The sequence below is a fragment of the Furipterus horrens genome, unplaced genomic scaffold, assembly GCF_987537825.1.
Source record: "Furipterus horrens unplaced genomic scaffold, mFurHor1.1.pri manual_scaffold_2, whole genome shotgun sequence".
NCBI classification, from domain to species: Eukaryota; Metazoa; Chordata; class Mammalia; order Chiroptera; family Furipteridae; genus Furipterus; species Furipterus horrens.
The window spans coordinates 62,566,907-62,590,653 of record NW_028327172.1 but is presented as its reverse complement, the minus strand read 5'-3'; the positions used below and the strand labels follow the sequence as shown (position 1 = coordinate 62,590,653).

Genomic DNA, 23,747 nt, shown 5'->3' with positions numbered 1-23,747 from the left:
GGGTAAGAAACATTGATGTGTGTGAGAGAAACATCAATCAGTTGCCTTTCACACATACCCAACCCTAACCCAGGTATATGCCCCAACCGGGAACCAAACCGGTGACCTTTCGATTTGTGGGACAACGACCAGCCCACTGAGCCACAGCAGTAAGGGCTAAAGATATGTGTCTTTAAGGTAATATGTATTTAGTAAAAAGATGACCACTCAACCTCAGATCATCAGTTCCTTTAAAAGAAAAATAATCAAGAAATAGACGTTTATTTCCTAAACATACATTGTGATAATATTAAACCAGGCTCCTTTTACTCAGGCCAACTAAGCTGTAATTAGAATATTAAATTACAAAATCCTAATCCAAGAATAAGAAAGTAAAATTATTTCAAACTGAAGGAATATCCAAATTGAGGTTAACACTCAAGTGGCTGAAGTCCCTTGAGGCAGAAGCCATTTGTGGGAATATTTGCATATCAGAAGTTGAAATTTTGTCATTTCTCTCATTTTTATTACCACTTCACCTGCACAGTTTGATCTGTCATGATGTTGCCCTGAGAATGCAAGGATATATATAAGTAACTGAAGCCTTTTTTCCCCTTCATTCTTCTATCCTCCTCCCCTAGTCCCTTGACAGAAGAAATGTCTGTCTATCTCTCTGTTGTTGAGAGCAAACTCATTTGAACAAAAGACAGCAGAGGGACCACAGCCAGGATTGCCAGGGAAGAAGAAAGACTTCCCTCTGCTATGAGGAGAAGGGCTAGAGATCCCACCACTACTTCCACTGCTACTTTAAGAACAATTGCTGGGCCTGATGACTAGGCAGGCATCCACTTGATTCACACTTGATCAGTTGTTTTTGTCTCTCTAGCTATGGGAAACGAGGGAACAAAATGCCTAGCTCTTAAAGTCACTTTTTTAAATGTGTAACTCAAAAGATTCTTGCTGCATTTTCAAAGTAGTTGTTCGTATTTTCTGACTTTAAGGCAAATTAAAATTTCAAGATTTATCTCTTTACATTTTTTATTTTCTTTCCAATCAAGATATATTCAGGATCCTAATGAAATTCCAGGAACACTGGATAGCAATGCAACTCAGAATCTATTGACCAAAGCAGTTGAAACTTGCTTTGTTGGACAGAGCTTTATTTTTGGAGTGACGGTAATGGAAACTAGCTTTCTTTTTTCCTTTATACATTCTGTTAACATTTCCATTGTAATGAAATCATTTTAATTCTCTAAATGGTTTTTAGGAGACATAAATGTGAGAGCCTGTAGCACTTTCGACTGTATAAAAATAGGCTGTAGGTGATCTGTTAAAACAGCATGTGTGACAACTTCCTCTTTTAAAAGTCAGAGGGTCCTACTTTAAATGCTTCCAGGGCTTTTTTTTTTTTTTTTTTTTTTTTTTTTTTTTTTAAGTATATTTTATTGATTATGTTGTTACAGTAGTTCCAATTTTTTCCCCTTTACTCCCCTCCACCCAGTATCTCCCTCCCCCAGCATCCCCCCCAAAGTCCGTACCCATGGTTCGTAAAAAATAACTATCCCTCCCTCTCAGATATTAAGACCCTTTGTAATCTTGTAAAGGACAATGGGCGAAGGTCTCAAGCTCCTCTAGCTGCTTCAAGCTGGACATGGTCGTCGTCCTACCTACCCTTGGGTCCAGAAATCCCTAATAATAGTGGGGGTGTGGAGGGGAGGGTGGCCTTCCCACATGGGGAAGGATTGTGCAGACTCCAGGTCAGTTGGCTGTCTCCGGACAACGGCGTGCTTGGTTTAGCAGGTTGGCATCCTTGTTGTGTTCTGGGGGGAACAGATTTGGCAAAAAGGGTTAAAAAGCATCATTCAATCCATAACTACTAGGTGACAAAAGGCAGGGATTAATTTTTCAATGTTCCACATTAGGAGAAAAAAAAAAGGGGGGGGGGCTTCTTTGGAGGAAGGTGTGCTAGGCACATCTCGCCTGTCCAAAACCCTTTTGCCCATTATATTTAGTTTGGGCTGAGGGAAATAGTTTATGTTTCCCCCTTCTCAGACCTCTGGGCCCTTTCTGTCCAAGCCATTAGGATAGAAAAGAGAATTCAGTTTTAAAGTGAAGCCCACAGACCACCCTATTCTTCATCAACCCAGCCATTTAGTTCAGCCAAACCGTTGAGTCTCAGGAGGCAGCGCTGCAGAGAGGATTAAGTGAGCCTTTTGCGTACAGACAATCACTGAGGTAATGCGGTCATAGGCTTATGCCCTTTGAAAACAGAAAACACATGTTAATTTATGTAACATAGCCAACAAACAAGTCTCTAAATCTGTAAGACTGTCTTATTGGGAAGACATCCAGTTGCAAGGCACTTGACATTCTACTTGCCTGCAACTTGAATCTCTTTGGTGATATCACAGATATGGTTTAATTTTCAAGTGAAACCATTTTTTAAGTGAGAAGAAACTTTTAAGACGGTTAGCTGCCCTACTTTACAGTCTGCCACTGATCATTGTGATTTTCCTTGAATAATGATTTTTCTCCCTAAGATTACTCTCCTTGTCTTTAAAGGGGCTACATTAAGTCCATTTTTAATTTATCCTGTTCGTTTGCATAAACATAACAAGAGCAGCAAATGATCACTTATGATCTTTAGTTCTGTTTTGCTGGAACTTACCCAAGGAACATTTAGGGTGGCCCTCAGTCTGCTCTTCAGGGCACAGAAGCTGGGCCACATACCTGGCATTCATCCTTGCCTGTACACACCTGTCCTTTCCAAGTCTTTCTGGTTTTCCATTGTGCCTTAAGGTCCCTTCTAGCCATCTTTCAGGAAAACAACCTTCATTCTTTCCCTGGAGAGATTGCTGTGGACCGCACAACCAACCATGGCAGCAGGCCTTTTATTTCGCGGGCTTTTATTACCTTTGAAAGTCATTCCCAGTCATTCCCATGCCCATTTGCTTGAAATACTTTTTTCCATCCCTTTACTTTCAGTCTGTGTAGATCTTTTGTTCTAAGGTGGGTCTCTTGTAGACAGCATATATGTGGGTCATTCTTTCTAATCCATTCAGCTACCCTATGTCTTTTAATTGGAGCATTTAATGCATTTACATTTAAGGTTATTACCGATAAGTACTTATTCACTGTCATTTTCCCCCTTTGTACTTGTGTTCTTCTCTGTCTCTCTCTGTTTCTTTATCTTCTTAGAGCAGACCCTTTAGCATCTCTTGCATTGCTGGTTTGGTGGAGATGTATTCTTTTAGCCTTCTTTTGTCTTGGAAGCTCCTTATTTCACCCTCCATTTTGAATGAGAGTTTTGCTGGGTATAGTATTCTAGGTTGTAGACCTTTGTTTTTCATTGCTTGGAATATTTTTTGCCATTCCCTTCTGGCTTGTAGTGTTTCTGCTGAGAAATCTGATGATAGCCTTATTGGAGTACCCTTGTATGTTATTAGTTGTTTTTCTCTTGCTGCTTTTAGGATCCTCTCTTTGTCTTTGAATGTTGCCATTTTAATTATGATGTGTCTTGAGGTGGGCCTGTTGGGGTTCATCTTCATTGGGACCCTCTGTGCTTCCTGGACTTGCGTGACTCTTTCTCTCGTCATGTTAGGGAAGTTTTCTGTCATTAGTTTTTCAAAGAGGTTTTCTATCCCTTGCTCTTCTTCTTCTCCTTCTGGAATTCCTATGATACGGATATTATTATGTTTCATGTTGTCCTGCAGCTGTCTTAGAACCTCTTCAGTCTTGTTCAGTCTTTTTTCATTTTGTTGCATTGTCTGGGAGTTTTTGTGTAGGTTGTCCTCCAGCTCGCTGATCCGATCTTCTGCTTCCTCTAGCCTGCTTTTAATTCCTTCTACTGTGTTCTTCAATTCAGAGATCGTATTCTTCATTTCCTCCTGGCTCTTATTGATAGCTTCTATGTCCTTTTTCATGCTCACGTAATTTTCTGTGAGTTCCTTGTAGTTTTTCTGGAGTTCTTTGAAGTTTCCGCTGAGCTCATTCAGCTTCTCCATAATCCATGTTTTGAATTCCATATCTGATAGTTCGCTCCCCTCTATTTCATTTAGCACTCTTTCTGGGGATTCTACCTTTCCTTTTGATGGGAGGTTGTTTCTCTGTCTCCTCATTTTTTTGACTCCTATTGTTTGTTGGTGCTTCCTAGAATGATCTGCACTTCCTGGATCTGCCTCTGGTGGCGTCAGATCATGTACCAGTCTGGCCCTAGGCAGCCTGTTGGAGACTTCCAGGGATCTACTGCTGTTGTCTGTCTTCTTTGATTGTTAATCTGCTCAATCTGTGATTAGCTGTCAGGCTTAAGGACTGTGGGTGTGGCAGCTTAATTCCCGTCGGCAGGGCTTTTGCTTCCCCTCAGGCTGACGCCACTTGGAGGGGAATGGTCTACCCGCAGTACTGGGGATGAGTCAGCACTGGGACCCAGTCGGCTGCTCCTCCAGTTCTTCCCTCAAAGCCACCGTGCCAAACTCTCCCCAAGTGTCTCCAGTCCTCTCTGCCTTCCCTCTGCTTGAGCCCAGGGTAAGTGGTGGCCAAAATATTTTCGTATGTGATCCACTTAAGAGCTCTTTTTCTCCTGCTGTTTCTCTCCGGCTAGCAAGAAACCCTGTGGCTTTTCGCTTTTCACAGCTGATACTGTTTTACTTTCCACTCTGTTGCTGTAGGCTGGGAAGCCCAGCTGGGGGTTTAGACCCTGCCCTTCTCAGGGGGAATCCCCGGCTGCTGAGCTGTTTCTCAGTCCCTTCAGCTGCCACCCATGTGAGCCCAGCCAGCCCTTCCGCGTCTCCGCACTCCCTACCGGTCACGTTGTGATGTAGCGGCCTTTTCTGTCTCTCCGTGGTTATAAGACTTCTTTCCAGCTAGTGTTCGTTGGTTGTTCCAGATGATTTCTCCAAAATTAAGTTGTAAACCCAGACTGGTCCTGGGAGGAGGTTAGTGTAGCTTCCATTTACTCCTCCGCCATCTTGGATCGCTTCTTCCAGGGCTTTAAAAGACTAACGTTATATAAATTCAGAAGTGTTAGATACTTGTTTATCTGCATATTGATAAGTCTAAGGATAGGTTAGGAAGGATGGTCTTATATATTTATAAAAGGGATGATAGGAGTTAAAAAGAATGTACTGACTTCGAAGTAGTAATCATTTTCTGTCTCATCTGTACTAAAGGGAACAAATGGAAATTTTATTCATATTGGAATCAGGGTTTTAAAAACAGGAATAGAGCACTGTATAACTGAGCAGTAAAGAAAGACCTAAATGGAAGGTGAAACCAGGAACTAAATAGCTTTTTTAAAAAATAAAAATACTTAGATGATTCTTTACTTTTTTTTAACAGTTGAGAACATTCCCCTAAGCACTCAGAGTTTATGGAAACTAATAAGAAATGTGTAATAGCTGCCATTTGTTGAGCAACTACTATTTGCTCAGCACTACAGTTTTCCATGTGTTACTACAAATATATTTTTTATCTTTATTTTAGAAACGAGGAAACTAAGGCTCAGTAAGGTTTAATAAGTTGTCCAAAATCACAACACCAGTAAATATTAGAACCAGAATTTGACTACCCCAAGGTTTATTTCTCTTACTTATGCTATTGTGCCTATATACTAGAGGAATTGAATTTAAATCTTTGTTGCACATTCTAGTCAAAGAAAGAAAATTTTATTCTCATTTAAATTTATTCTTTCACAGAATTTTGAAAACCAACATGGGCAAGGTTCAGGTTCCAGTAACTTGTTAGAACAGTGCCCTCATGGCAGGAGAGAAATTAAAGAGCTAGTAGCTTGCCAGATGGTCCTACCAGACCCGGGTGTTGCAGGCTTCACTGTCATTGACTACTTCCGGCAGCTATTGCGGCTTCCTGATTTCAGGAAATTTCATGGTGGCTCCCAGACACCTAATAGACACTCAAGTAGTGATCTCAGCAGCATACGTAGCCCTGACAGCAGTTCTTGTTTTTCTGAGTCCCATGGCAGAGATAATTTTTTAATATCCTGGCAGCCATCACTTGAACTCACTTCCATTGTTTCACAACCAACAGATGGTGATAATTTTTCAGATTCAGATCAAAGCATTGATACTCTTCACCAGAACAGAAAGCGCATTTCCTCGGCAGAGGCCACTGGTTCCATTGTTTGCCCTGAAGCCATTCAGTGTTCATGGAGCCTTGTTTCATATATGGATAAAAAGAGTACAGCACCAAAGTTGGGTGAAGAACTTGGCCTACAAGCAAACCAGCCCAGTGCAGCTCACAGCAGTCATCACGATATTGGAGTTACTGGCTCTAATTTATTCCCCTTAAAAATGCAAGAGTCTCATGAGCCAACTAATATAAAATCCTTCTGCAGTGGAATGGAAATTAAAAGGTTTTCCCAGCGTGAGCTAACATGTCACCAGCATCGTGATGTCAGTACCACCCTGAGCCTTCAGGAAAGCTCTACGTGTTGTCCACTTTTATCACTCAGACCTGAAGAGGTAGCTGGTGGTTCCCAGGATTGTGACCCCATGGTTTGGGATGATCTGCCATTCTCTGAAAGTTTAAACAGGTTTCTGGCAGGTATCGAAAGTGAGATTTCTATAACCCAGACAGATGCCAGCAGGAGGAAGAGTCATCTAGATAATGGCATCAATAAATTACAGGCAGACCACAGCGGTTTATCTGTGACTCCCCAGAGAACTGTAGGACCCTTGCATACACCACCCACAGCTCTAAAATCATCACAAGCAACAGTCGAAATAAACTCCAGCAAAGATAACTTCCTTTCCAACTGTGAAGCAAATCCAACTCCTAGTGTTCAAAAAGAGTCACAACTAGATAACACAGCAGAGGCTGTCTCTATAAGTAGAAATGGAAGAGCTATTTCTGAATATTTTCTACCAAATGCTTGTCTGTCAGCTCTGTTTCCATCTTCAAAAGGTTTAGAAACGTCTTCTTTTAGGAAGTCTACCAGAATTCCACCACAGAAGGCTGAGATTTCAGTTACGTGCTCTCCTTCAGAGAGTGACCATTCTTGTCTCAAGATCAAATATTTTAATGGATGTGGAGAAAAATCACTTGTTGAAGCAAGTGAAAAGTTGACCACTTTGTGTTCCAGGAGGTATAATGATGTTTCTGACCTTTGCAACTCAGAAAATAAACAATATCGTAAGTGGCCAAAGAACCAAGGTGATGACAGTCTTACAATTTGCAGGAAGCTTACCTATCCCTTAGAGGCTCTTTGCAGTAGTCCAGAGAGAAGTACAAATGCGTTGAAAGGAATGCTTTACGGACACATCGATAGTAATTTAACACAAAACTATTTTCCTGGTCATGAAGGTAGCTACAATGCTTCTGCTGATCTCTTTAATGATAGTGCTAAAGAAATGGACATTGCAACAGAAATCACCAAAAAATCGCAGGGTATTTTGTTACAATGGGGACAGTCTCCGTCAGAATGTCATCGTACAGAACCTGATTCTTCACGGAGATCACTTTCTGAAAACTGCAGCCAATCTTCACAAAAATTATCCTTGCAAAACATGTCTACCTCCATGTATCCAAAACCATGCCCTTTACGTTTTCCATCAGATTCAGAAAGTGATTTTGAAGATAGCCAAAACTTTGTTCCATGTTCACAGTCAACTCCTGTTGCAGGATTCCACCAAACGAGAATTCATGGGATGAAAGGAGCTTTCAAGAAATTACTTGCCTTTTATTCAGATCTTGATGCTAACTATAAAAAAACAAGGATTTCCTCTGAAAACGAGGCACAGCAAGCCACTCCCAGCTGTCCAAAAAATATAAAAACACCGAGTCAGAAATCCAGAAGCCTTGTTACATCTAATATTACACAACCAGAGGTTTTCAACAATTGTCCAATTACTGAGCGCCTTGAATCTGACATTGATGAATGGGTCCCTCCTACCACAAAAAAAGTATTTCTTGCAGATATGCTTGGATTCCAGGCCATGGGTCTAAGGAAATGCCTCACTGCCTGTAAGTCTCCTGATCAAAACCCATTACCAAGAAAGAAACTGAATCGTGTCAAACAAGAAACCAGTAAACGTTTAATTAAGAAGGACTTAAATTTAAAGAATATGTTATCAGCAGTAGTTACAGACCAGAAAACTACTCACTGTAACAGTACACATTCAGGGTGGATTTCCAAAGAGTCGGTTTTGGGACTTGGTTCTTGTTCAGAAGTCACACGTGGCCTTTCATTCTCAGAAGATGGGCCACCTGCAGTGCCTGAATCTAAAAGTGCTTGGTCTCCTGAATTGTTTTCATGAAATGTCACTTTAACCCAATGGCTGAACTTTTAAAGATAAGTCTGTTTGGAAACTTCTGCCTCCACTTGCATGGGAAGCATTCTTACAATTTTTAACACTTAGAGACACAAATGGAAAAGGGGCACTATTGTGCCTTTTAAAAGGTTTGTAAAGCAATTGTTGTTCTGTATTTTATCCAGAATACTCTGACTCAGGTAACTTGGCACTTTATATTCTTGATTGTACTTTAGTAATACTGTTAGTTTTGTGTGTTAAAATTATTTGTTAAACTAACATGTACATTCAGAAATAAAGCCTTTGCAAAAGCAAAACTTAACATCTTCACTAATTGTTCAGCTCAGCTCAGAAAATGCCTTTCGTGTGTTTAGACCAACTACTGTGTCAAGTTTGTGATACTAAGCTACAAGAGTACTGATCTCAAAATATTTTTTTCTGCTGGGTAAGACACACATATTACAGATGATTTCACTACAATGCAGCAAATGCAATGAAAGAAATTTTTAGTTGGTATTAAAAACATTTATGTTGCTATGGGATCATGATAGAGAAGCAGTTAACCCAGCAAAATCTAGGCAGGAGAAAAGAAGAAAAATCAATAAAAACTTACTATTTAGAGTTAAAGGTGAAACTGGCACTATTTTATTTATTAAGTATTCATTACGTACTGGGAACCCAAAGATGAAAGCCAAGCCCCTTCCCTCAAGAAACTCATGGTCTATCTAGTAAAGAATTAGTACCTGGTGAGTTTCGAAATTGGAGATAAGCTTGCGGGGCTAATTTAGAAGCAAAAATCAGGAGCAGTTTCTGGACACTCAAGTCCTTAGAAGCATCTCAGCTAAACCTTTCAGCTGTGAAACCTTAACTGTCTCTGTTCAGCTCCCTTTGCCATTCCCCACAGCAGCTGTTCCAAGTCTCCGTTCTCCTCATGCCACCCACCTACTGCTACTCTCCTTGCCTCCTCCTTCACGGAGAAGATTGAGATCAGCTGGAATTTCCTCAACTTCCCACATGCACACCTACCTATGTGTCTATATCTGTACCCACCCAGGAGCAGATAGATGCACACCTTGTTAGCACTGATCTTCCTAGTATTTGGCTGTTAATCAATTACACTCATCTTTATCTTCTCACTATTTTCTCTCCTTTGCCCCAGATTTGTATCTTAAAAATTCACAAACACAGAAGAGTTAAAAGAACAGAAGAGTACAAATGATATATCATCACCACATACCACTCAGATTCAATTTTTTTTAACATTTTGCCTTTTGCATATGTGTGTATATGCTTATAATATATCTGTATAGGTCTATATCATTTTTGCTGAGCCATTTGAATTTAAGCTGCAGATGGGACATTTGATCACTAAATACTTCATAACTTTCCTTAAAGTACTTTACATAATTACAGTATCATTGTCACACCAAAGAAAAATAACAGTAATTCCTCAATATCTAATATTCAGCTTATATTCAAATGTTTCTACTTGTCCCTAAATTGTTATAATTATTATTGATATTTAACCAGACTTTGTTAAGTTTTGTCTATGGTATATCATTATGTGTCCTGTCTCTTTATCTTGAACTCATTCTCTGCCACATTAACTTTATGAAAAAATTAGACCATTGTTTTATAGAATGCCCTACATTTTAGATTTATGTATTTGCTTCATTGTAGTAGCTGTACTTTGTCTCTCTGTCCACCAGTATTTCCTGTAAATAAGATGTTGCCCATTAGATCTCTCCATTTTAAAGGTACATTTATTTGTTTTTTACTTTTTTTTTTCCTATTCTCACCCGAGGACGTGTTTACTGATTTAGAGAGAGGGGAAAGGAAAGAGGGGCAAAGAAACATGGATGTGAGAGAGAGACATCAATCGGTTGCCTCCCACACATGCCCTGACCAGGGACCAAACCCACAACCCAGGCATGTGCCCTGACCAGGATCAAACCAGTAACCTTTTGGTTTATGGGGACAACATCCCAACTAACTAAGCCACACCAGCCTTTTTTTTTTTTTTTAACTTTTTAAGAGTAAAGAGTCAGTATTATACTTTTCTACCAGTAGTGTTGACTTAGTTTTCTTTTCCTTCTATCACTATATACTGTATACTCAAGAATTTGTTTCAATGGTTTAGTCAATTATGCTTAGTGTTCTTTTTAATACCATGTAATACTCCATGCTGCCTGCCTGCTAGTACAGTATTCCCTCACTTATCGTGGGTATAACGTTCTAACCCCCCCATGATAGGTGACAATCCGCAAAGTAGGAACCTTACATTTACTTTAGTATTTATATATATTTTAAGGCTTTATAAACCCTTCCCACACACTTATAAACCATTCCCAGTCCCTTATAAACCTTTCCCACTCCCTTATTAACCTTTTCCACACTTTTATAAATACTACTTGTTCTTAAACATATTCTACACTCTTAAACCTACGTAACTTTAACAACATACGTATACAGTATCGCAAAATCCCACGATATATGCGAAAAATCTGCGATAAATAATTAAATATGATATTTCTTAAAATCCTGTGATACAGTGAGGCCGCGATAAGTGAACCACGATATAGAGAGGGACTACTGTACCCTTGTTTGTAGCCAGCCTCTTTTAAAAAGTAGTTACCGTCAACTTTGACTATTCAACCTGCTGCATGTGTTCTCCCCTCCATGCCTCTAGTGGCTGTAGTGTCAGTGGTTTCCTAACTCTCACATCCAATGACTTTGTCATTATTTTATTTCTGCACTTCCTCTTTGTTGAGGATACCATTTTCATGGTTCCTGGTTTCTTGGTTTCTGCTCTGCTTTGATCAGGCCTGCCTACAGGGCAAATATTTCTTTTGCAGAGCTCTTGTCTATGTAAACAATTTAATTTAAAAACCTATTATCAAGTTTATGGGCCCATGTAAGGTAAAGTGGTTTGTCAATGAAGATTTAGAATAATGAATAGAGAAAAGGTGCATGTTTGTTGTTCAATCAGTGCATTTAAAGATTTTTTATGGTATACATGCACCATCTCTTCCTCAAGCCTAGAAAATAGTCTTAGGTTTTTTACTGTCAAATGTGCCATTTCTGGCTATTTCATATCCTCATTGCAATAAGGATAGTAATGATATTATTATTCATAATGCCATGACTCTTACAAACCTGTGTTATTGAACCATATAAGTTCTTGTCTCTACAATTGCCTTATACCATTTTTTTAATGCTGGTTACATCATTACTCATGCTGCATTCATTGTGCCTGTGAATACTGGCTTCTAGTAACTCTCTCTCAACGGTTGTTACTGTATTTCATGGATAAGTACTAGAAATGAAAGTCTTACCCAGAGTTTGCAGTTAAGTGTGGATAATAATTTATTTTCTGGCCATATTATATTTGCCATTTGGACTTTTGTAGCATAGACATAGAACACATATTTCACCCATATCTTCTGCTGAACGTTTTAAGCTATAATTACTGCATCCCTGACCACACTCAGGAAGAGAAAGCAAGAGGCCCATGCGTGGAGGAAGAAGAGTGGTTTCATTTGTGCAGGGAATGTCCATTCCTTCATCAGCGTGTCTTAAGCCGAATCCTGGAAAGAACAGTCATCAGTCTTGTGAGCCACCACCCTCACGTGACTGGGGCTCTACAGACCAGAGGCAGCATCATAAATGGGACAAAGAAGATTGAGAGCCAATAAACAGCCCCTCCCCACATGCACAATACAATCCTGAGGGTCCGTGGTGACTTTTGGTAGTCCCAAACCCTGAATTTATCCTGTGTCCAATACGATAGTCACCTAAAAGCACATCAGCAGCTTTCTGGCAGCCTAATTTCATACTGTTGTGTGAAGGAAATATTGCTCAGCTAGTGAGAATGGTCCACTCTTCAGATCCAGGACAACTCCATAGGCACAAGACCCAGAACTCCTGGGGCATTTGGTCTACACCAAGCATGGGTCAAATGAGGGAAAAGACACCTATTTCAGGCACCAAAGTGTGAGACTTAGAAAATCTCAAGAGAGGCACTTCTGGCAGCCAGGTCCCACATGGGACCAAATCTAAGCTCGGGATGCCTTTCTACTCAGGAACTGGGGGAGGATGTATAAAATCTCGAAGGAGGCAAACTAAAGCATAGGTATCCCTGAAGTGTGGGAGGCGGGGCAGGATCCCTGCTTACTCAGGTCTCAAGGTACTGTGTAATCTCCCCCCTTGTTCTTGACTGCCTCCTTATTTGCCTGCCTTTAAAAAGATGTTGCCTTGTCCTGACTGGTGTGGCTCAGTGGATTGGGAATTTTCCAGCAAACTGAAGGGTTACATGGTGTGAATCTCAGTCCAGGCACATGGCTGGGTTGTGGGCCAAGTCCCAGCTGGGGGCATGGGAGAGGCAACTGATTCATTTTCTCTCATGCATCATGTTTCTCTCCCTCCCTTTATCTTGCCCTTCTCTAAAATTAAATAAATAAAATCTTAAAAAATTTAAAAAAAAAATTTAAATGTCAGTGAGTTAGAGGAAGAAAAGATAAAAGGCAGAATTTAAAAAGATGGTGCCTTAGTGTTCTGTTGTCCCTTCTATATATACTCTGGTTGAATTCATTTGTTCCTCTATAGTTACCATCCATAAGCTGTTTAATGTGAAGTCTGTTATCTAAACTTTCTCTGGAGACCAAGCTTGTGTGTTTGTGTTTTTCTTGTCATTCAACTCAAAATATTTTATAATTTCCATGTGGTTTCTTTGACTTACGAGTTTTTTACAAATGTGTTTCTTAATTTTCAAACCAAAAAGGATTTTATATTATTTCAATCCTTTGAAACTTGTTGACACTTGTTAGTGGCTCAGTCTGTAGTCAGTTTTTGCAAATGATTCATGTGTGTTTGAAAAGAACATGTATTCTTCAGTTATTGGGAGAGAAAATTATGTGTTTACTAGATATGTTAATCAAGTTGCCCAAATATGTATGTTCTGATTTTTCCCATTATATTAATTATGGAAAGAGAGATTTTAAAATCTCCCTCTATGATTGTGAATATATTGTATTTCTCATTTTAGTTTTCTCAGTTTTCATTTTATTTGGAGACTATTATTAGATACAAATTCAATCTTGTATCTTCCTAATGGACTGAAAATTTCATCACGAAAGCCCCATTTCATTACTATTAAAGTATTCTCTCACTTATCGCAGGTATTATGTTCTAGACCCCCCCGCCCCCGCGATAGGTGAAAATCCGCGAAGTAGGAACCTTACATTTATTTTAGTATTTATATATATTTTAAGGCTTTATAAACCCTTCCCACACACTTATAAACCGTTCCCAGTCCCTTATTAACCTTTCCACACTTGTATAAACACCACTTATGTTCTTAAACATATTCTACACTCTTACACCTATGTAACTTTAACAACATATGTATACAGTACCTCAAAATCCCGCAATATAGCAAAAAATCCATGATAAATAATTAAATATAATATTTTTTAAAATCTTGCGATACAGTGAAGCCGCGATAAGTGAACCGTGATAGAAGGACTACTGTAATACTTTTTGTCCTAAAATCTAATTGTTGTCACTGTACTACATTAGCTTTGTTTTGGTTAGTATTTGCAAGAGGTTTTTGTTTTGTTTTTCATTTCTATTTTAGTGTTTTTGTATTTTTATGTCTTAGAGGTGCTCCTTGTAAGCCTCATATAGTTGGGGTTTGTTTTATTGTCCAGTTTGATAGTCTTTGTCCTCTAACTGGAACATGAGTCTGATAACAATAAATGTAATGATTAAAATATATTTGGGTTTATCATACTTCCTATTTATCCTGTCTATTTAAAGTTTCTTTTGTTATCTTTTTTTTTCCCTGTTTGGAAGTTAAATGCTGTTTCTCTTTCTTTTTACCTTAGAAATTACAACATACTTGTTTAGTTTATCAAAATACACATGGTCCCTGACTTATGATGTTTCAACTTGCCATTTTTTGACTTTGCAATGGTGTGAAAGTGACACCATTCAGTAGAAACCATACTTCGGATTTTGAGTTTTGATCTTTTCCTGGGCTAGAAATATACTGTAAGATACTCTCCCATGAGAATGAGCAGTGGCAGCAAGCTGCAGCTCCCAGTCAGCCACAATCAAGAGAGCCAACAGCCAGTACTCCATAGTGTGCTATGTTGCCAGCATTTCTTGGGTACTGTATTCAATAAATTACATGAGATAGTCAATACTTATTACAAAATGGGCTGTGTTAGATGATTTTCCCCAAACATAGGCTAATGTAAGTACTCTGAGCATGTTTAAGGTAGGCTAGGCTAAAGTATGATAGTCAATAGAATTAAGTATATTAACTGTATTTTTTACTTACTAATGCATATTTTCAAGTTACCATGGGTTTATTGAGATGTAACACCATTGTAAGTTGAGGACCATCTGTAATTAAAAAATCAACCAACCAAAAATATTATTTCAATAGATATTGTCCAAGATCACTAAAACAGAGAACCCAAAATCAGCAGTAACTGGGAAAAACATTTCTCCACTCTTTGAAGATGTAAATTTGAGGTTCATGTGTTTGGTAAAACAGCCATAATTCAGCAGGCCTTAACCACATTACTTGTCTCAGGGCTCCCAGTTTGGCTGATACCAGATGAAGAGCTTGATTGAAAGCATTTGAACAAATATTAATTTGAACAAACTGAATGGACATGATTAAATTCACTGGAGTCAATAAATACCATTGACAATGTGTTACAACTCCTTGATCTTGGGATATTTCTTCATATATAACAAAGTAGAAGTGGATATGGTTACCCTGATATTAAACCTGTAACTGAGTAATCAATCAGCCAGATTAATTACACACCATCTGGTATTGACTGAATGTTTGTGTTCCCCGCCCACAAAATTCATATTTTGAAACCTAATCCCAAATACGATGCTATTTGGAGGTCATTAGATCATGAGGACAAAGCCCTCATGAATGGGATTAGTGCCCTTATAAAAAGGTCACTGGGAGCTCCCTCACCCCTTCTAAACATCAGTAAAATTTGTAAAATGTTAGGCCACATACAATTGTTAGTTCTTATGGTTTCATCCCTAAAATCCAAGTCAGAAAGGCTAGCCTGTGTCTTGCTACTTACTTTTACCTAGATGTGAAAACATGACAGTTGTCTGGGAAGACTGAGTAAATTCTAGATATGAACATTTACATAGGATGTCTTATGTGGTTTCCTGCAAGTAACAGAAGTAAGATATTTCAGTTATTAAAATACTCAGGTGACCACTGGCCAAAAGCACATGCACATGGTGTGGTTTAAAATAGCTCTAGTTTTCATCTTTCAACTGCAGATAGCATTTGAGGGTATACAGATAGCATATATCAGATGTAGTCTGTGGATAATAGATGTGGAGTCATTGAGTCAAATAATGACAGTAATCCTCAAGGTTTTTCAAAATACCGATTTCCAATTTGCCAAGGAATTGAGTATCTGAAGCATTACATTACCCAGTGAGAAGCACACTAATCTAAGCAATTAGCTAATTGGGGAATAACCCATATTTATACTTTAATTCCGGTGATCTGTAATGATTTGTACATCAATAAGCATTTTAAAATTCTATTCAAATTGCGATTTCTCCCATGTAACTAATGGAAGAACAAATATGCAGGGTGAAATTACTTGTCCAAATTCCCTTAGTGGCAATAAACTAAACAATATAGAATGAAAATATGTAAGAGTCAAACTTTCCTCCTCCAGCTAGTGGTATTTGTCTCCCAGTCTTTGCTGTTTAAGACTTACTAAGTCATTTTGGGATCATAAGAAATTGCCAATATCTAATCAGTTTGACCTACAAAAACTATTTCATGTGGTTCAAATTAATATTAATAGGACACTTAAAACCACAGCATGTGTAAATTCAGAAGACACATTTCTGCAAACATCCTTTTAGTGAAGGTGCTAAAATAGCAAAAAATAAGTTTCATAACACTGCAGAGAAGCTGTAGATGAGAACATAAAATTATAGTAAATGATTTTGTAAGTCCCAGTACATTATAAATGTTTATGATAATGTCTAAGGCTACTGATTGCCTGTGTTTATTAGTTAACTACGAAATGCCAGGGAACCCAAAGTTGCAGATTTAGTCATTCCTTTGCCATTCTCTTAACTCTGCCATGCTCCATAACTCACTGCACTGTTAATCTAAGACATTTGTCTCTTAAATGCATGTCCCAAGGCAGGGGATGAGAGACAAGGATAGGAGTGGGGTTGAATTTAAAAAAAAAAAAGAAAGAAAAGAAAATCCATGACTGCTGCAGTGGAGATAGGGGACACCTAAAAGCAGATGACTGTACCTGCTGAACTGTATGCACTGAATAAATGAATGGGTGAATGAATGCCTTACTAATGATGAGTAGTCTCATCCTTAATTATGAAGGATAATATCTTAAGTGATATCTCTAAAGAATATGGAACCATATAATGTGTTTCAGCTAGAAAGGACATTAAAGATACCTAGTATCACACCGCTCCTCATTGTCAGAATTGATACTAGAATTTATGACTCTTCATTCTTAGTGTAATAATACTTTCAAGATGTCATCAGATAAAGCATCTTTCTTACCATTAGAAATAATAATTTTCACATCCTGAATATAGCAGACTAGTCTTATTTAGTGTTCTAAGAGGCCATAAAGATTATTCAGTATAGCCCCTTTTTTACAGAGGAGAAATCCATGGTGCAAAATGTTAAATAACTCATCCAGGTTAGCCAGTTAGAGCCAAATCCAGAGCACAGCCCATGCCATGCTAAAAGACATTAGTGTATGTACAGCTTATTTGCTTTTTATATACTTTGATAGCACATGATCCTCCAAATATGGGCAACAGGAAATGTTTGTTTATATACAAGTACATGAGAGAGCAGTTTCCATTCATGTTTTTTAAAAAATTTTACAAATAAAGTTTTTGATACATTCATCCTTTGCACACAAAATACATTCTTTTTACTTTGATTCTCAGTATGAATTATAATTCTTAATAAACATTTAAGCTACAATGGACAGTCAAGTGGTTTGGCTATTTGACAATCTTTTTTCAAGAAGGAAAATCCAAACTTTAAAAGTTTATATGTAAAGGAAATTGTATATTAAAGGTGCTCCTTTACTGAATCCTAGAAGATTGAATGAGTGCTTCTCTCCAGCATCATTTGCAGCTGTCCTTTTAAACAATGCAAAGGACTTTAGAAATTCTCTGTATGATGACAACTGAAGCAGTCTTCATGAAATTGATCATCATATCTAAATAATAGGCCCATAGAAAAATTCTTATGAACATATTGGGGAGTTAGCTATTTTTTAGGGGTCTCCTGAGTGAACAATTGATTTAAGATTATAAGTTGCATTCCCAAGGTAGTTTAAGATGTTCTGCTTAAATGAACACACTTGACTTGATTTGCAAGACTGATTGCTTTTAAGAGAGATGTGAAAACATAGGCTCACACAGAAAACTTGTATGCAATGTTCATAGCAACATTATTTATAATAGCCCAAAAGCGGAAAATCCCAAATATCCATCAATTGATGAATGGGCAGATGAAATGTGGTATATATATATATATATATATATATATATATATATACACACAATGGAATGCTGTTTAGCCATTAAGAAAATATTGATTCATGCTACAACATGAAACTTGAAAACATGCTAAATTTAGAAAGAAGTCAGACACAAAAAACCACATATTATATAATTCTATTTATATGAAATGTCCAGGATAGGCAAAATCTGTAGAGTCAGAAAGTAAACTAGTGCTTGCCGGAGGTTGGGGGAGCAGGGAGGGAGAGTAACTGCTCCTGAGTACGGAGTTTCTTTTGGGGTGGTGGCTCCAGAGATAGATAGTGGTAATAGTCATATATCTTCGTGAAAATACTAAAAAACACTGAACTGTACGCTTTACAGGGGTGAACTGTATGGTTCTAAGTACTTCCACTGTAAGCATCTTTATTTATCTCTGTATACACCAATATAAGGGCTAACTAGGATTTATATGTAATACAGAAATGAGAGTAACTGAGAGAACTTCGTCAGTGGGAACATGAAACCAAACTGACAACTAGCTTAAATATGTTAACTCTTAGGGGCATTAAGGTAGTTGATTCATCAGTGAAGAAATAGAAACAACCAAACATAAAACCAAACCGTCAACTAGTTTTTTTAATCTCTTTTACAGTGGTTGACTGATTCATCAATGGAGAAATGAAACCAAACGAAAAACAAAAGTTATTATATTTTATATCTCTTTTTATAGCAAAATGGCCTTATGAACAATTAGTTATACAGCAAAAATGTTTCCAGCAAAGATGCTATGGCAAAAAGTACCATACACAGAATTATATAGTGTGTGAATTATATTTTAATTTTTTAAAGAGGGATGCAACTTCATTTAAAATATTTTATCCAGATTCCTGTTCCCTATCCTTCCTCTTTAATATTGATTGAAGTTTTCATACAATCACCTTTCTACAGAAAGTTTCAACTAATTGCACTCAGGTCATTATGGGCTTATATTTCTAACAGGCTTTTTATTAAGGAAAAAAAATGATCACATAAGACATGGTACAGTGTACTGTTGATATCTGCATATTAACATTTAGAGCCAGATGTTATGCTTGCATTGAAGCTGATGGTTAGATGTTACACACTGGTGTATTCAGATATTACTGAGAGCCTCTGCTTAAAACCAACAGCCAAATATTAAGAATTGAGTTTATAAGATTTGATGGCTAACATGTTTATTAAAACTATGTTAAAGTCCATGTTTTAATGAGAAGACATAGGGAATGGGGAGGGAGGGCTCTTTAATCTTCGTAAGACAGCTTCTCTAAATATTTTTACTAGCCACTGAGAAGACCTCCAGAATTATGTATTTTGAACTTTATTTCACCCCTATAATAAAGGTCATGCATTAAAGTGTATGCAGCAATATCTATGGGACACACTTTTTCCCTTGGATTATCAAAAATCTCTTCTATCCCTTTATTATCTGAAATTTTGGCAGTTTTTTTTTTCTTTTGCTCAAAACAGCAATTTGACTCATACACTTACACTTATGTGTGTTGACAAATATGTTTATGTAGCTCCTTTACATATTGTCAGAGGAGCTCCAGCCATCTGGTCTGTCTAGAGGACAGGACACTTCAGTGAGCAGAAATTAGAAGCTAGTGTTTCAGTGATTTGAAATGTTGTACGACAGGGACATGAAAGCCCAAACACAACCTAAAGGCGTAAGAGGATTTTTAAAGTTTTATTTAAATGAATTAACATTCATTGTCAAATAACCTATAAAGAAAGTTCCACTAGCATTCTGCAATTGTTTAGGACAAGAGTATATTTATTCCTAATAATTACATTTTAGAAAGCAATATGTTTAACAGCTGTTTTTCAAAGGGCGTATCAAGTCTTGCTACTGTTATTTAATCCAGACATAACTAACCTTAAACAAAAGCTATGCAGCATTCAGCCAACTAGTTACAAATTATCCTAACAAAGCAGATTCTTATCTTTTGTTATTCTGTATGTGAATTTTTGCTTAATTAGACATTTGGTATTCCAATTTTTATTTCAGAATTTAGTGCACACATAATAAAAAGAAAGAAACCCAGCTAAATTTCAATGTTTGTAATGATGTCTATCAAATAATGTCATCTATGAAATCAAATTCTAAAAGCAAATGACATAACTAGAATTATGACTCCATTTTTACTAAGATGAAGAAATGAGCCACGCAACCAGAATAATTCTTTGGAAGCACAGTTTGTTATCAATTATGTTATATAAAGAAGAAAAATACATGGATAATTCAAGAGTTAATCAACAGTAAGATTATGATCTAAATCATAACAATAAGATGCTAAAGAGTTTATAAAGACCTATTCTGACATTCCCTCAAGGAATAATTACCACCTTAATGAGCTCTTCTTACTGTCATTTTTAAAATTTAGGAAAAAGGACAATAATAGATGGCAAATGTGACCTCTTAAAAAGAAGGTAGGATCAACCCATATTTCCTCCCATGAAGAATATGATCAAGAAGAAAGGTTCAAATTGCACTGTGAGGTATTTCAGTAATAAGGTCGTTTCCTGATAATGAGTTTACAACCCTGGAATTGCCTATTGGGAGAGAGAAAGAGAATACCTTTCCTGAAGTATGTAAAGACATGAAGTCTTTTGGGTAACAGGAATGCCCAAAGGGCCTTTTCAGAAATGGAGCTCTTTTCTTTGAAATCATAAAGGGTCTTTGTTTTGTCCTAAGGATCTATACTTGCATCAAGAAGAACTAATATCTGAGTGCTTACTGTTTACTAAGCACCCTACTTCCAACTTATCTTATTTTCACAATCTTATTATTAATCTTATCATAAATGAGGGAGCTGATGCAACTAGAATAAAACATCTCCAAAAATTCTGCTTTAACTCAGTGGGAAAATAACATTTTGACTCGTGCATTTCAGTATATCAAGAGATGGATGGCTTTTATGCTCTGTGCTTTTAGCTAAAGGAATCAAAGGAAGTCTCACCCAAACTCAAGTGTTTCTACTGATGCAAGACCAATCACTTTTTAATAAAGACCAGTGAACCTATCAGCACGACACGGATGCATGTTATTTTGCAGGTGAAATCATTTGGGTCATGGGATTTATTAGCAAATGTTGCTTATACTTATCTTTGATTTTCAAAGACCTGTGTTTTGTTACTTTCTACATAAAGCAATTTGGCCTCCCTTCTGTTAAAATCATTTTCAGATCATGGGGTTTTTTGTTTGTTTTTGTTTTGTTTTTCAAGAGAATCAAACCTAGTAACCAAATGTTATTTCAGATTTTTCCTGAATAGATCTTGGGGACTGCTTTATGCCAGTCACTTACCAGCCCATTTCTGATGGGAGCTATGAAAGCTCATGTTGGTATATTTATGAAATCTTTAACTGAGGATTCTGCTCTACTACAAAGGCCTATCTTGAAATCCTGAAGAAAAACCAATTATTCACTAAACTGAGCCTGGTCTATTTTTGGCAAGTGACAAATACACAATTTTTATGATTTCATGTAACTTCTATTAAAAACAATACCTTTTTTAAAGCCTTGGGTATAAGAGCAAGTAGTCTTTTGGCCTAACAACATGTAACCAACCTCCTTCCTGGAATGAACGGTGCACTTTTGGTAGAAGAGCAAAGCCTCTTTTTTTTTTTTCCCTTTTTTAACCATTAGCTGTAGGTCAACAAATGTTTAATTGAATGTATATCGAGGGGCAAAGTACTGCTACATAGAATTTTAAGTTAATTGGTCATCTGGTCCAATGCCTGATCAATTCTGGGATTCTCTCTACATCATCTTTGCTGAGTTCTTATCTAACATCCGCTTGACAGAGACTATTGCTGAAGCAGCCCCATCCATGGCGAACCATCTTTTTGCGAATGTTCTCCCTGACGCGCAGCCCAAATCTGTGGCCTTATGGCCTTTAATAGGCCTCATTACACCACTTTGAATCAGAGTCTTACTCTAATGCACTAATTGTATTCCTCTTTCCCAAGCTTTGTTTCCCAAAATCCTTCCAAGTATCCAAATGTCTTAAATTTTAAATTCCCCCACCACTATTTTTATGCTTCAATTTGTTTTTAATTTCAAAGCATGGCTTCAAACATTTCAACATTATGGACTTGGGAAAGGAGATGAAGTGTCATCTCCCTTGGTCTAACATTACAATATTAATTAGTTGTCTGAAGAGATTATAAGTTCTTAATTTAGTATGCTTTCTACCCAATGTGAAGAATAGAAGGCAGAGTAGTTTTCCTTGCAAACAGAAATAGACTCATGTGACAGAAAGAAGAAAACGCATCCTTCTCTTATCCCAAAATTAGTGCTTATGTCTGAAAGATGAGATACACATGTTTTTTTCACTGCTTTTGATTTTCTGGTTAAGTCTTAAAAGTATTAATATACTTGCATTAAAGCACATCTGTCCAGACCATGAATGAGGAAGGTAAGTAACCAGTTGCAGTTTTGTAAGAAAATTCTAGATGAAAGAAAGGGCAAACCCTAGCGAGATCTTCCAGAGGCTAATGTGCCTTGGTTTATTTTTAAAGAGAGGTTTTCATTTTAGAAAACCAATTTGAAATCACTTGCAACGAGTATTTATTCAGAATGATTCGTTATCTGAAAGTTGATGCTGAATCTGGAAGAATTATAGGATAGTTAAAAGGGTAGATGAGGCAAATCACTGACCAGCACGGGAAGTCACCATTGTTTTCCAAGTGCATATATTCATAAACAGAAGATTCCAGTTTTCTATTAAATTCTCCTTCCACCCTCCAAGAAGTCTAAATTTCTTTAAATGAATAATCCTAATCCAATTATTTTATTACTGCCAGTGGTTTTTACCAAAGCCTAAATCAGGAATTGACACATTTATTAAATCAATCCATTTGACGTCTACTTTTAGTTTTCTTACTATTTACTCAGGAAGAGAAGCAACATGGAATGACTAAAAGGAAAAAAGAAAGTCCCGGTAAAGCTAATAGGCTAATTTAATCCACAGAAAGGGTAATTGGCCCTGTATAATCAAAATTAAATGTTAATATAATTCAATACATCTAATAAAGGCATGTAAAGGAATAAAAAGCCTTGCATAGGTAAAGAAGAAAGCACAAAGTTCTTTGAGGATACAGTCTACACAAAGCCATCATAAATGTCAGCAAGCTACATGATTTCACAGGTTTTCCCAAACCTGACTCCATGGCATGAATATGATGCATTTTCATGCCATATGTTTAGTAGTAACTTTATTCAAAGAGGAAAGAGATCACAACAAAAATGGAAGTAGACATGGAGTCTGATTAATCTGACATTAGTCAGATTAAGCCAAACTGAATTATGAGAAAGCAACTCCCTTTTCATCTAGCATTAAGTGAGAATTCATTTTTATTTAAGAAGTCTCATCTTAGCAAATACTGCCATTGTAAGAACTAGTAGACAAATAAGTTTAGGTCCTGGCCTGGGTTGAGATGACCACATTTAATTAATGTCCTTTCTCAAGTTCTTTTTGAGACATTTCTATTTAACCAAAAACATTCCTCTTGGCAGTAAGTTATTTATTCAGCTATACTTACTGAGCACCTACAATATTGTCAGGGATTGTTTTCAAGCATGAGCTACATCAGTGATCAATTGTCCATAAAGCTTAACTGGGAACTCATACAACTCAGGGAGGAAAAAGGTCTACATTCTCATGGGTCCTGCTGATAGGCCATGGACAGGTGACTAAATTACAGAAAGGCTGGAAGGAGTAACAGGGAAGAAAGGGGCCAAGAGCAAACTTTGTAATTCCCTTCTAAGTGCAGCCCACAGTAGGTGAGTTTGGGGAATAAGAATTTCAGAATGCAAGAGTGACTAAAAGCTGTTATTTTACATAGATTTGTCCAGTCTAACAAAGTCCTATCTACGTTCACAAAACAACTTTATTTTC

General features: G+C 37.3%; 1 protein-coding gene and 1 pseudogene across 1 annotated transcript in view; both read left to right on the top strand.

The window, feature by feature from the left end:
* LOC150018675 (DNA damage-induced apoptosis suppressor protein-like) overlaps window positions 1-23,747 on the top strand; it is a 39,271-nt gene that overhangs the window by 5,531 nt on the left and 9,993 nt on the right. Inside the window, exon 3 of the mRNA XM_090265801.1 lies at window positions 1,038-1,155. Within this exon, the coding sequence (XP_090121927.1) occupies window positions 1,038-1,155 (118 nt within the window). The remainder of the gene's footprint in view (window positions 1-1,037; window positions 1,156-23,747) is intronic.
* On the top strand, window positions 5,772-8,461 carry LOC150018676 (DNA damage-induced apoptosis suppressor protein pseudogene; annotated as a pseudogene).